Source organism: Camelus dromedarius, chromosome 12 (assembly GCF_036321535.1).
Source record: "Camelus dromedarius isolate mCamDro1 chromosome 12, mCamDro1.pat, whole genome shotgun sequence".
Lineage (NCBI taxonomy): Eukaryota > Metazoa > Chordata > Mammalia > Artiodactyla > Camelidae > Camelus > Camelus dromedarius.
The window spans coordinates 12,879,864-12,893,505 of record NC_087447.1 but is presented as its reverse complement, the minus strand read 5'-3'; the positions used below and the strand labels follow the sequence as shown (position 1 = coordinate 12,893,505).

Genomic DNA, 13,642 nt, shown 5'->3' with positions numbered 1-13,642 from the left:
TGGCAGTAAGGTGAACAATGCCTGAGTTACGTCCCAGGACTTTCACTTAGATATGAGCATGTATGTCCATCCATAAACATACAGGAACAAAAATGTTCTCAGTAGTTTTATTCAGAACGTTTATATTTAAAAATTAGAAATAAAAAGCTGCCGATTGTTGAAAGAATAAATGAATACAGTTTGGTATATTCACAAAATGGAATGCTCAACAGCACTTAAAAAAAAAAGCTATTGACATACAATAATATAAACGAATCTCACTAAAGTTATGCACAGTTAAAGAAGGCAGATGCAAAAAGTCCATGTGTAAGAATCCATTAAACCACAGATAAAACTAAGTTACCATATTAGGGCTATGAGAGAGCATTTTGTAATGCTAGAAATATCTGTATCATGACTCATGTGGTGGTTATACTCATGTATGTAAATATAAAATTTAACTAAGCTGTTTTCTTACTATCAGGGCACTTTACTATCTGTGTGTGTATGTGTGTGAGTGTGTACATAATTCTGAAACAAGTTCCCAGAAGAAAAGAGGAAAACAGGAAATTTCAATTAAGAAAGTACATAAAGCAAAGGGAAGAGTAAATTTAAAATTTGTGGGTCATTATACATAGTGATTGAATTTTGACTGTACAACAATCATAGAATTTTATTGAGAAGTTTAAAATAAATGGACTATAAATGCATGGAACAAGAATGCAAAATGCAGGGTGTATCAATAGAGTTGAATCTTCCTAGGTTCAACCATTTTAAGGAAATTTTTTTTAAAGGAATAGAGTGAATTATAGTCGATATCTCAAAATGCATAATGTAAAAGGGAAGGCAATCATTAATACATAGTAAATGTGAAAGTTATAACAGTACAAACCGTATACTGAGACATTCTTAAAAACTTAATAGGCAAGGCATTTCTTAAACAGGACACACTAAGGGGAAAAATAATAAATTGAACGATGTTGATAATTAAAATTCATTTATAGAGTGAAAAGGTAAGCTAGAGAATCAGAAAAAATATTTTTCATATATATGCACATACGAAACTATAAACAAATGTATAAAGAAATCATACTGCATTTTGTGGGGGAAAAAAGTCTATTCAACATTTTACTTGAGATTCCTATTACATAATCACAAAACACAAAAGTAAGTTCCAGGTTTAGGCAGGCTTAAATATGAAATGTATATTATTTTAAAAATGAGGCAAAAATGCACAATGGATGAATGAACAATAAAAAAAAAGAAACGAAAGATGCTCAAATTGTGAAAGAAGAAGTATAATTCTTGTTATTTCCAGGTGAAGTTATTCTGTGTGTAAAAAATCCTAACCAATTCTTTGTTTTTAACAATGCTAATAAATTTTTCTATATGCCAAATTCAATTATGGCCCGATAAGTATCTTAAATATCAATACTTTTTAAATTTAATACCAGGTTTTTTTTTAATTGAAGTATAGTCAGTTTACAATGTTGTGTCAATTCTAGTTAATACTAGTTTTTATTGCAAATAAAGACATTTGATCTTAGTCTGAGGATCCACTGGCATATCTGATGATTGATGTGAAGCCACTTGCCAGAAATATGTGCTTTTTAAAAATAATATTGCATATAACTTTAAGGAGTTAATAAACCAACAGAAATAATAGGGCCTTTTTGAACATAATTATTTGTTGTTTTTCTTTTCAACTAAGTGCCTGAAAAAGCATATTTATACAGTTTTCTCAGATACTTTTTTGTCCTTAATCTATATAATCTCTGGAGAAAAGAGAATATAGGTCTCAAAAACTTAATTTATTTATATTTTTATATAAAGTTGACCCTTGAACAATACAGGTTTGAACTGCAAGGGTCCACTTACCCACAGATTTTCATCAATAGTAAATACTGAAATACAGTAGGATCTTCAGTTGAATCCATGGAAATGGGTGGATCACATATATGGAGGGTGGACTGTGAATTATACATGGATTTTCAACTACACAGGAGGGCTGGTGCCCCTAACACCTGCACTGTTCAGGAGTCAACTGTGTATTTCTTATGTTATTCTTTCATATATGGACTGAAAATGAATTTTATATTTAAAAACTAAAGTAGAGACTGCATCAGGTACTTTAAAAAAATGTTCTAGGCCTTCTAAAATAATGGCTCATCTTCTGGCTTAACTCAGCCGTAGAATCTCACCTAACCCCACCCCTACTGTAATAGAGAAGAACAAATCTGACTCCTTGTTAGATCTGTTTCTTTGGCTCTAACCCTGTGCTCTGTTTCCTGTGCTGAGTCATGCTGATTGTGCACCTTTTGTAAAAGAATGTTGCCTGCAGCCTGAAATATACAGGCGAGCCCATTCTCAAGGCTCTGACCTTTAAGGGTATAACACTTTCCCATTTGTATAAAGATAAAAAGTTGCAGAGTCAAAAATAACATTTGTCTTGTTGGAGGTCTACACGGACACCATGACCTGACCTATGTGGACAGCTACAAGAACAAAGGATTCCGACACCAAGTAGTTTGCAACAACCAACCATATTCCCTCTCCTTTTTAGTATAAAGGAAAACTGACTTGGGTAAGATGGTTCTCCGGGACATTAGCCTGCCTTCTACTCGGTCTGCTGGCTTTCCAAATAAGTCATCATTCCTGCCCCAACACCTTGTCTCCCAACTTATTGGCCTGTTGATCAGTGAACTGAATGATTTTGGGACCCAGTAACACTGCCACCTGCCCCATCATCTTTTACTTTAGGGATTTAGGAAATTTGCATTTAGGAAGAAAAATGTAATTGTTTTTAGAATAAACAATAAAGGATGATTCTTATTTAGATGTCTACGTAATGGAAGAGTGTGAAATACTGCTACCAGAATCCATTATAATTCATTTTAAGTTAAAGCCAGAAGCCCCCAGGTTTTCTATCCACAGACATATAACTAGACTGGAGGAATCAACATTCAAGAGATAGGTGGTTGGATTCACTACAAGGTACCTTTTAAGAAGTAGTAGTTTTAATTTTCTTGTATGACTTTCTTGCAATCCAAAGAAGTAAAGGAATAAAATCGTTTTTTATCTAGTCTTGCTCTGCTACCTTTAAGCCCACTGATATCCCATTTTGGTTTTGCTTGTGTGTCTGTGTGTGTGTGTGTTTGACAATTAGTTCCAAATAATGGGTTCAGCTTCCCTTGCTGAGATGTGGAGCAGGTTTTATTTTGAAGGTTTCTAACAAACCTTTCTATTGAAGGTTTGTTTTTTTTTCCCCAAAGATTATATATTTCTGTTCCTTCCCTATACTTGACCCACTTTTCCTTCTATTCATTTTAACAATCAGGAAATCAAATGTCTTAAGGGAACCATTAAGTTCTTGAGAGTTTCCTAAATCCCTCAAGAAGCAGAGAGGAAATTTTAATAATATATTTAATATATCTTTGGATCACAAGATTAACTCCAGGGACCGTATTCCCATTTGAACGAAGGGAGATATATAACTGAACTTTTTAACAAAACATATCTTCTAACATGATTGTTTTTTGATCATCTTTCTCTTGCTTTCACAGCTTGGAGTCTGTGGCTTTGGTTCTCACATTTAAATAAGTTTGAATTTCAATCTTGCTACTCAGTAACTATTATTTACCTAATATATGTATCACTGAAAATATCAGTCAATTCACTATTCTTGTGTGATTTGGGTTTGTTTGTTCTGGTGGGGAAATAGAGAAAAATAAGCTATGAGGATCAGTATTGATAAGGTTCATAAATGAACTAAGGTGTTGACTATTTTTTTCTTCCACTGGTAAGTAAAATTCACTTATTTAAATATCCAGTCTACGTACGTTCTGCTAATCAGTTAAAAATATCCAAAAAAATGAAGAAAAAAAGGTTCAGATTTTAATGTGATGAAGACTTCAAGTTATAGGGGAGGGAGAAATTTGTAATTTGACTGTTATTCCCACCTTTTGTCTTACACTTCATTCTCTTTTTCTGTATTAGCATCAAAATTGTTATGCAACTTCTATTGGAGTAATGAAAAATCAATGTTTAAATTCAATCTGGAATATTTCCTAAAGGACAAATTGCAATCCAAATCATGACTCTGTATTCCCATGGGGATGTTTCATCTGTCACTCTAGATACTCTAGATCTAGCATAGATGTTTCCTTATTTCATATTAATCCAGTGATCTTGCAATGCTATTCTTGTTCTAAGTTTTAATCTCTGTACACAAGGAATAGCATCTCCCAAGAGAAAGGATGATTAAGCCACCAAAAAATCATCCTTTATTCTGCAGAGGTAAAGTCACTAGTATCCTAAATTGTTTAAAATATTTATTTTGAAAATAAATATTAAAAAATTGTTCAATTTTACAGGCAAAATGAGGTCACAATCAATAAATATGTGTGGCTTAAGTGGAAACGATATTGCATATTCTAAGAAAGGTGTTGCAGCATCAAGGAAAACAAAGTGTTACAAAGAAGTAGCTGTATGGTTTGTAGGTTTGTTTTACTTTACAAGCTTGCTTTACTTTCTTCTCAGAAAAAGCATAAAGACTCTTTTTCCTGAGTCTCCTGAGTAAGGTATTTCTATTGGATAGCAAAGGCCAATTATAAGTTACTGTTCACCGTTTTCATATTCCAGCTCAGAACTCCCTCTCCCCCCATGCCTAATGAGCTCTCTTTTCAGGAGCTATTGCCTCTGGCTATTTTTGAAGAAAGACTCCAGAATTTTTTCATATTGGGGACTTGCCTTTCTTCACATCCCTGTTTAAAAAAAAATGTGGAGTGTGAACTTAACATGAAGTGGTTAAGTGGGAAAACTCAAGTTTAAATGTCACAATACCATTTATTCTTATATATTGATATAGTTGACACTGGCTACTATGAGATCCCAAGGAAGACGTTTTAAAGAGAGCTTCAATGGTACCATGGATTAAATTTCCAACTTCAGTCATTTATGCTTTATAAACTGGATTTTACACATTTTAGAATGAAATTCACTTAAGGTTTTAAATGCCTTCTGAATTCATCCCTAACTGAGACCCTAATGTTTTCTTTCTTCATGCATGGAGTTTCCCGATGGAGCAGGCAAATAAACAGTGCTTAAAGAGACTAGAAAATTTTAGTTAAAATTTTCTAATTTTATGGATAAAACAAGTAGAGCAGAGAAGTCAACAACTCAAGTCACTAGTTAGGGATTCCAAACAGTCTTGATAACACCGCATGGTTAATTCTCAATTTATTCCAATCTCCTTATTGTTAACAGGTCCCAAGAAAAGTAAGCACATGGCTAATGTTAATTTCACACTGGTGACTGAACTTATCCTTTTGGGGCTGACAGATCGTGCTGATATGAAAATGGTCCTCTTCCTGTTGTTCCTGCTCACCTACACCATCTCCTTGGTGGGGAACCTAGGCATGCTCTTTCTCATCCAGATAATTCCCAAACTCCAGACACCCATGTATCATTTCCTTAGTTGCCTATCATTTGTTGATGCCTGCTATTCATCAGTCTTTGCACCCAAAATGTTACTGAACTTCTTCGTTGAACGGGAGACGATTTCATTCTCTGCATGCATTGTGCAATATTTTCTATTCGTGTCACTCCTGACCACGGAGGGCTTCCTGCTGGCAGCAATGGCTTATGACCGCTACATGGCCATCGTGAACCCTTTACTTTATACGGTGGCTATGACAAAAATGGTCTGTGTCACTCTAGTCATTGGATCGTGTGTAGGAGGTTTAATCAACTCTTTGACACACACGCTTGGTTTGCTGAAGCTGTCTTTCTGTGGGCCCAATGTCATCAGGCACTACTTCTGTGACCTTCCCCCACTGTTGAAGCTGTCATGTTCTGACACATCCATGAATGAGCTGTTGCTTTTAATCTTCTCTGGAGTTATTGCCATGATCACTTTCCTGACTGTGATGATCTCCTACGTCTTCATCGTCGCTGCCATCCTGAGGATCCGCTCAGCAGCAGGAAGATGCAAAGCCTTCTCCACGTGTGCTTCGCATCTTACGGCTGTGACCTTGTTCTATGGCTCTATAAGTTTCAGTTACATTCAACCAAGCTCCCAATACTCCTTAGAACAAGAAAAGGTGGTGTCTGTGTTTTATACTCTGGTGATTCCTATGTTAAACCCACTGATTTATAGCCTGAGAAACAAGGAAGTGAAGGATGCTGTGAAAAGAGTTAAAGAAATGAAATATATCCCTTGTTAATTTCATACCATATGGGCTCTAAAATAGTAGACAGACAGGTGCCTTGGATAATGAAATTTATATGAATTTACTAAAATTATGAATCCAAAGGACTCTTAGAGTTTATTTAATTGGAACCTTCTGTTTTACAATGGAAGAAAAAAGCCTGGAATAATGTCATAGTTGGCTGGTTACTGTGTAAACTAACCTAATAAACCATCTTAAATCTAGGTTAGTTATTTCTGGACATTTGTTAACATTTTCATTCCTGTATGTGGGTAGAAATGAATATACACACACAGATATATAGACACACAAACACACACACAGAGATACAAACATAACATTCATAAATAGTGAAATATCTCTTAACTGGTTTTCTCTCTTGAGTACAGAAAAAAGCAAAATACTTTAAAAGCAGAAAGTACTAGTTCTTGAATTATCGAGTAAAACTGGTAGATACATGCTCCTAGAATTAGCCTGGATTATTTATAGTCAGATATTCTACAAAATAAAAGACATGCTCAAAAATAGAAGGTGGACTTGGTTTTGACACCTTTCCACTCACAGAGGTTAGCCTAAACCATTTCCTCTTTCCTGGCCTTGGTGTCCTTTACTACACGTGAAACTGCCACAGCTTTATTACCATTTCCCCTGGAAGAGCCACTAATTCTCAGAGAAAACTTACCCTGAAGAATTTTTCTTCATATTTAGGAAGGACGCCTCCAAGTTAATCAGAGAATCTTCAATAATCAGACTCAATTCTCCCTTTCCTTTAAGGCTCTTCCAACATCCTCTTTAGACATTAAACAAAAAACTTCCTTGAAGGTCATCTAGGTAGGAGAAAAGCACTGCTCTGTATTCTAAGCAGGGAAATCATGTGAAGTCAATTGTTTTCCCAGTGATTCAAATTATATGTACAGGAGCATAATGATAAAATTAGAACCCTAAATACTGATTGCCCCATAATGATCTCTTTTCCCCAAATTGCTGCAAAGTATCCTGTCTGGAAAATAAAAACAGTATTCTAAAGAATACTTGCATTTACAAGTAAAATTATATTTAATTTTTGGAGTCTGTTCTAAATACTGAAATAAATAGTGGCAGTTTGGCTAAGCAGTGCAGAGACAGCTGGATGCTCTGTATTATTAACCCATGTTTTTACAAGGCAGTCCGCCTGGATTAATCTATATTTTTTCTTCTCAGTGACAGCCAAAATCACATAAACGAATGGTTCCGCTGTCTGTGAAGTTAGGAAATTGAAATGCTTATTGTATTAGACATTCATGAAAAGAAATTCATACGAAAGTTTACTTTTCGGAATAAAACAATCACACCACCACCACCACCAATTTTCCAAAATCATTTACTATATTATTTGAAATTGGGTGCTACAAGGATCCATTTATGCATGAGGCATTGATGTAAATGTATTTGTATGTAAGTCTTAATTTTCAGATTAAAATAAAAATAAAATAATAATGATAATAAGTAAACTTAATTTTACATAATTCATCACAATTTTTCGGGAGCATTAAATGTCTTATATCCGAGAATATGAAACACAAGAAATATTATAGGGGGAAAAAATTGAAACTCAGAAAAATAAATTGAGCTGTTTACAATTTTTAATAAGTTCTATTACAATATACACCCTATAGAACAGGGTGGCCTCCCAGCATGCAGACAAATAACACAGTTTTCTAAGTGTGAGAAGTGTGTGTGTGTGTGTGTGTGTGTGTGTGTGTGTGTGTGTGTAGTGGGTGTTATTTTATGGGAAAAAAAGATTTTTGTTTTCTAGTACTGACCTTCAACTAACTCTAACAAACAGCTACCAGACTACACTATAAAACAGGAACTTGATGCTTAAATGAGAAAAAAACATTCCCATCCTAGAATTCTGAGGCAAACAGAGGGAGCTTGTGCAGATGTGCAGAACGTAGATTGGAAAATGAGTAATATACCATTAATATGAAATGTATAAATATGAAAAGTTATAAACCTTCACTTTAATACACCATTAAAATTAAATATTCAGAAAGTAAATGAAATTGAGTTAAGCAGGTTCCAAATGTCCTTAAATGGCAGATATAATTAGTCAATAGCAAATAAATGGTTGACAAAGAAAAAGAAATACTCTCGCTAATAAAACTCGTCTAACATCCCCTGTGTGTTAGTCTGCAATACTGCTTCATTTTAAAATCACTGCAGATTTTCACCGCCTTTTCTCACGCAGCTGTGTGTATTCGTTTGGTGCATGTGACTCATCTTAGGGACTTACTCGTACAAGAATGTCCCTTCCTCCACTTCTACGTTTAGCTTACCATTTCACTCCACAGTTACCTCCTTTCTATTTCCCAGTCTATCCCCCAAATATCAATCTATTCAGTATTTCTAAAACTTATTATTATGTTCAGCCACTATCATTACAAAAATGTTGAACCTGATATTTTAGTGTCTTAATTGACTAAATTACCCCAATATTAAAAGGCAATCCAGTGTATAAAAACACACACAGACCTGACTTCTGTTTAGTCATTGCTTCCCCTTCTTTTGAGTTCTCTCAAATTTAAATGTGTGTATTTTCCATAATTCATATCAATAACAATGTATTTATAGAAGAACATGGCCACCAACAGCTGGAACTTAGTGCTCTTTAAAACCAGTATGTATATACATATATAAAGCCTATGTATATATTATTAAGTTCTGTAAATCATAATTACAGACACCAGTGGAGTTCATTTTTAATAATTCATTTTTTCCTTGTGGAGCCGCATCTAAGTGAGATAAGACACATGTGACAATTTTCTCTAAAACTGAGGAAAGGCCAAATACGTGAATTGCTATAATTTGACAAGATCACGCTGGGACATTTCTCTCCCAGGACTCTCTTTAGCTGTTTGATGAGACCTGGTGCTCACAGGACCCCTGTGGATGGCATCCCCCAAAGGCCCTGAGCCAAATATAAGCACAAGTCAGGAAACCAATAGGAGTGGCCAGGCTTCCTCTCAGCACCAGGTAGGGTCGCATATGTGTGTTCTAACAATTATAAATGCCTTTTCCTGTATTCAAAAATAGCAACTCTCAAAAGACATTGTGAATAAAATGTGAAGATTATCATCTGCCTCAAATCCATCCCAGTTACTGAGATGACTGAAATCCAGTTAGACCATGACCAGGTCAATCGGCTTGCTTGAAGTCATTAGTGAGTTTATTCCATATTTCCTCAGGTAGCTGTGTTTATAACTTCACATAATTATGTCGGTTACAAGAGGGAATTTACTTAAATTCATTAAGATTGACTATTGCAAACTGTTGAATTTTGTTAAATCCGAGGAAAAGAGCAGCCATTTATTTGGTCCTGTTAGCAGAGCTAAATTTTAGACTCAAAGATTAACTGACTTTACAGTGAAAGGAAGTTCAGATGAAATTTACCAATTATTAAGTGAAAATTAAAGAGAAATACAAAATGAGTGAAATAAGAAATTTATCATCAAAGTAACAAATTGGTTTGTTTAAAAACAAAATCAAGGCAAATCTAACTAAACAAAACCAAACAAAAAAAGCAAAAATCCAAATAATCACTTTAGTCAAAGGCATCTGTCCAGTATGTCAGCAGAGTCCAGTCTCTGTTTTCCTTATTCGTTTTACTTTGAATAGACAGCAAACATTTGAGAGCATCCATGGTGAACCACCCTGTTTCCACATATTTTCTTATTTAAGTCTCACAACTACTGCTTGAGAAAGGTTTAGAGATGAATCTGATAGTTAGACTGGGAAACCAAGAGTTAGACGTGCAATCACAGCTCAACATGGTATAAAGTGACTAGTCGTTCTTTTTATATCTTGTATATCCAGTGTGAGAAAAATTAGACTTGGGCTGGTCTCCTAGCAAATGGAATTAATCAAAGTTATTTAGTAGCATGATTTGCAGAATTGTTATCAAATAACTTTCTTTATATAACACTGAAAATAAAGGGTAGAAATCCAAGCCCATTCACTCTGCATTCAGTATCAGGGAAATATTATTCCCAAAGCATGGATTGTGGAACAGTGTATTCATTAATATTTAGTGAAAATAGATTTGATTGTCAAATTAATATGAAATGTGTTCTGTATGTATTTATCTTATTGGAACTTGCAAAGCATAGTCAAATATTATGCATTCTTATAAGTCCTGCAATAAAGAAAGCTTTCCTTAAAAATTATTTAGCCAAGTGTTTCTCAAATACATTGGATATCAGAATGTTGTTTTTCACATAGTTTTGGTTATATGATAAAAACTAAAATAAAATTGATTTAATGATCTAACTTCCTGGATAAAAACCCAGATTCATATGTGAACTAATGTGCCAAAATCATCTGCATTGTCCTTGAAATTAAACTTGAGACCTAATTTTTTTTTCTTTTTTTTGTGTGCAGGTGGGGGGCAGTCATTTGGTTTATTTATTTATTTATTTTGATAGAGGTTTTGAGAATTGACCCCAGGACCTCATGCATGCTAAGCACTCACTCTACCACTGAGCTCTATGCACCCCCTCTCGAGTTGAGATTTCTTGACTGTAGGGATTCAAACATGTGTTTGACTCAATCTTAATGCAAAAAATCTGCTGTGGTCTAATTTAAGCCATTTGGTAATAAATGCTATAAGAAATCCGAGTATGGAGTGATAAATATCTTCTGGCATAGCAAAGAATGGCTTCCTGGAATAACTGAGTTTTAACCAATAAATGATGTTGTTCTGATAGAAAATTCTCATCTTCCATTTTTATGGATAATGATCAGTTTTATTAGATGATTTAATATACACATATGTATATTCTGCCCGTTTGTTATTTCTATTGTTTAACATGTCATGTGTATTTTTGCCTAAGTTAAAAAGATGTCACAGAGAATAATTTTGCCAGATTCCCCAAGAATTTATCTGTTAAACATTGAGTTTTTTGTTCTTTGTTAAGGGATCTTCTTTTTAAAACATGAGGTCCTTGTCTTGTGTTCTGGAATCTGAGACGCACTGTTATCCAACGTCCACCTCTGAACCTTCTCCGCTAAACTAAGATCACTATTACAGCTTTTCATGGGGATTTTACTTTCTCCAGGGGCTTCTATGTGGTACCTAATGCCAGTTTACAGCCCCTGGTGAGACTTTGATCCGAATAAAGTTTTGAATCAGGCTAACTTTCATATTTGCAAGAAGTGAATTGACTGTGATTTATTATTATTAACTAAAATCATGCAGTTTTCTAAAGATGCTGGTAGAACAAGGTCATGTTCAAGCTGCACTCTTTGCTTATTTTCTGTTTCCTCTCATTCCCTGTAGACCCATCAGAGAGGAGCCACATAAATGGCTAACAGAAATGTCAGTGAGATAACTGAATTCATCCTCCTGGGGCTGACCGATGACCCTGAACTGAATACGGTCCTATTTGTGCTGTTTCTCTTGATTTATCTCATCACTGTAGTGGGCAACGTTTGGCTGATTGCAATCATCCTGGCTAGTGCCCAGCTCCATTCTCCCAAGTACTTTTTCCTTAGCCAGTTGGCTTTCTTGGATTTCTGCTATTCCTTGGTCTTTATCCCTAAGATGCTGATGAACTACATAGCAGGACAGAGAGCCATCTCCTATTGTGGTTGCCTCCTTCAGTATTCCTTTGTCAGCATGCTCCTGACCACAGAATACTTCCTTCTGGCTGCAATGGCATTTGATCGGTACATTGCCATTTGCCGCCCCCTTCTCTGCAAAGGTCTCATGACCCCTACACTCTGCATCCAACTGGTGACTGCGTCCTACCTAGTAGGTTGCATCAACTCACTCACCCATTTGAGTGGCTTGCTCAGTCTGTCTTTCTGTGGTCCCAATGTCATCAACCATTATTTTTGTGATATCCCACTGCTGTTTCAACTTTCCTGTTCTGATACCCAGTACAATGAGGCTTTATTTACAGTCCTCTCTGGGACCACATCAGTGGCTACCTTTCTGATGGTAGTTAGTTCCTATCTGGGCATCCTTCTCACTGTACTGAAGATACAGTCTCTGAGGGGCAGATACAAAGCCTTCTCCACATGTGTCTCCCACCTAATGGTAGTGACTCTCTTCTACGGAACAGTGATGTTTACTTATCTGGGGACCAGCTCTAGCTACCCACAGGATAGAGCCAAAATCCTGTCCGTGTTCTATACCCTTTTGCCACCAATATTAAATCTCCTGATTTACAATGTAAGAAACACAGAGGCCAAAGAAGCAATGAAAAGAATTATTATGCAAAAACTATTTGCTCAGTGACTATAAGTTTTCAAGCAAAAAAAGTTTAAGAAATATTGATTGATGCTACATGTTTTTAGGTTTACTAATTAAGGGTCTGCGAATTAAACTGACAGTAGGAGGGTATAGCTCAGTGGCAGAGCACATGCTTAGCATGCATGAGGTCCTGGGTTCAATCCCCAGTACCTCCATTAAAAATAAATAAATAAATTTATTAAATTAAAAAAGATAAACTGACAAAAGGCAGATTGACAGGAGAATAGACAAAGTGCATTCATATAAATATGAATACAGACAAAAAAAAGTGGCTAGTTCAATAGTTAGAGATGAGGTTTATATACCTAATAATATAGGAAAGAGAGAGGGAGACATGGCTTCCATGGGAAAAACAAATGGGTTTCTAAGGGAACAAATGAGAGACAGGAAATTCTGTGACATCATTGTTTATGCAGGAGCAAGTGGTCATTCTGTCTTCCTCCTGGCAGACAAAGCAGTCCCAGGGACAGAGGATTTTATGGCAGCTTCATTCTCAGAAGTTCTGCCTTTAGTCAGATAAAGGAGGCTCAGAGAAAGCCTCTCTCCACATCAACTGAATCCCAGCTGGCTCCAGTTTAAAATAATTTTGTGCCGCTGCATAATTTAGGTTCTTTCGATTCCTCAATTATTATTTTGAATCTCTACTAACTTCTTAAGTAATAAACTGACACCATCTTCTACAGATTGGTTAGTTACAGAATATGATTTTCAGTTTTAATTGGATATAGAAGAACCAGTAGTTGACAATCACACAAACATACATACAGAAAGATACGTACATGCACACACATGCACATACACATACTTCGAAAAGAATCAGTTACGGAGAGTGAAATCAGTCTTCCCTCTTTACAACTCTAGAGGAGCTGACCCATTTTACAGATGAGGAAACGAGTAATCAAGGGAGTTAAAGCTTACCCAAGATCTGACAACATCCAACATTTGAGAGGTAGCATTCAAACACACATATATTTGTGTACATGTTCACAGGCCTTCTCCCATTTTACATAAAGAAACACAACTTTCTGTATGCATTTTGTTTGCCATATTTACCTGGAACCTTTAAAATTTGAATATTTATCTTTAACAATAATGCCACAGGGACAGAAGAGTTTCTTTTCATGACAATTCCATTTCTGCCTGTTGTTTAACAGAAATA

The 13,642-nt window shown here is 35.4% G+C and overlaps 2 protein-coding genes across 2 annotated transcripts; both read left to right on the top strand.

The window, feature by feature from the left end:
• Positions 1–5,243: 5,243 nt before the first annotated feature.
• Positions 5,244–6,203, top strand: LOC105090081 (olfactory receptor 5J3). Its single transcript, XM_010981270.3, has one exon. The coding sequence runs from the start codon at positions 5,265–5,267 to the stop codon at positions 6,201–6,203; it is 939 nt and encodes a 312-aa protein (XP_010979572.3). The 5' UTR covers positions 5,244–5,264.
• A 5,326-nt stretch (positions 6,204–11,529) lies between these two features.
• LOC135322570 (olfactory receptor 5J3-like) lies at positions 11,530–12,468 on the top strand. Its single transcript, XM_064491831.1, has one exon. It carries the CDS (start codon positions 11,530–11,532, stop codon positions 12,466–12,468), a length of 939 nt encoding a protein of 312 aa, XP_064347901.1.
• Positions 12,469–13,642: the final 1,174 nt, after the last annotated feature.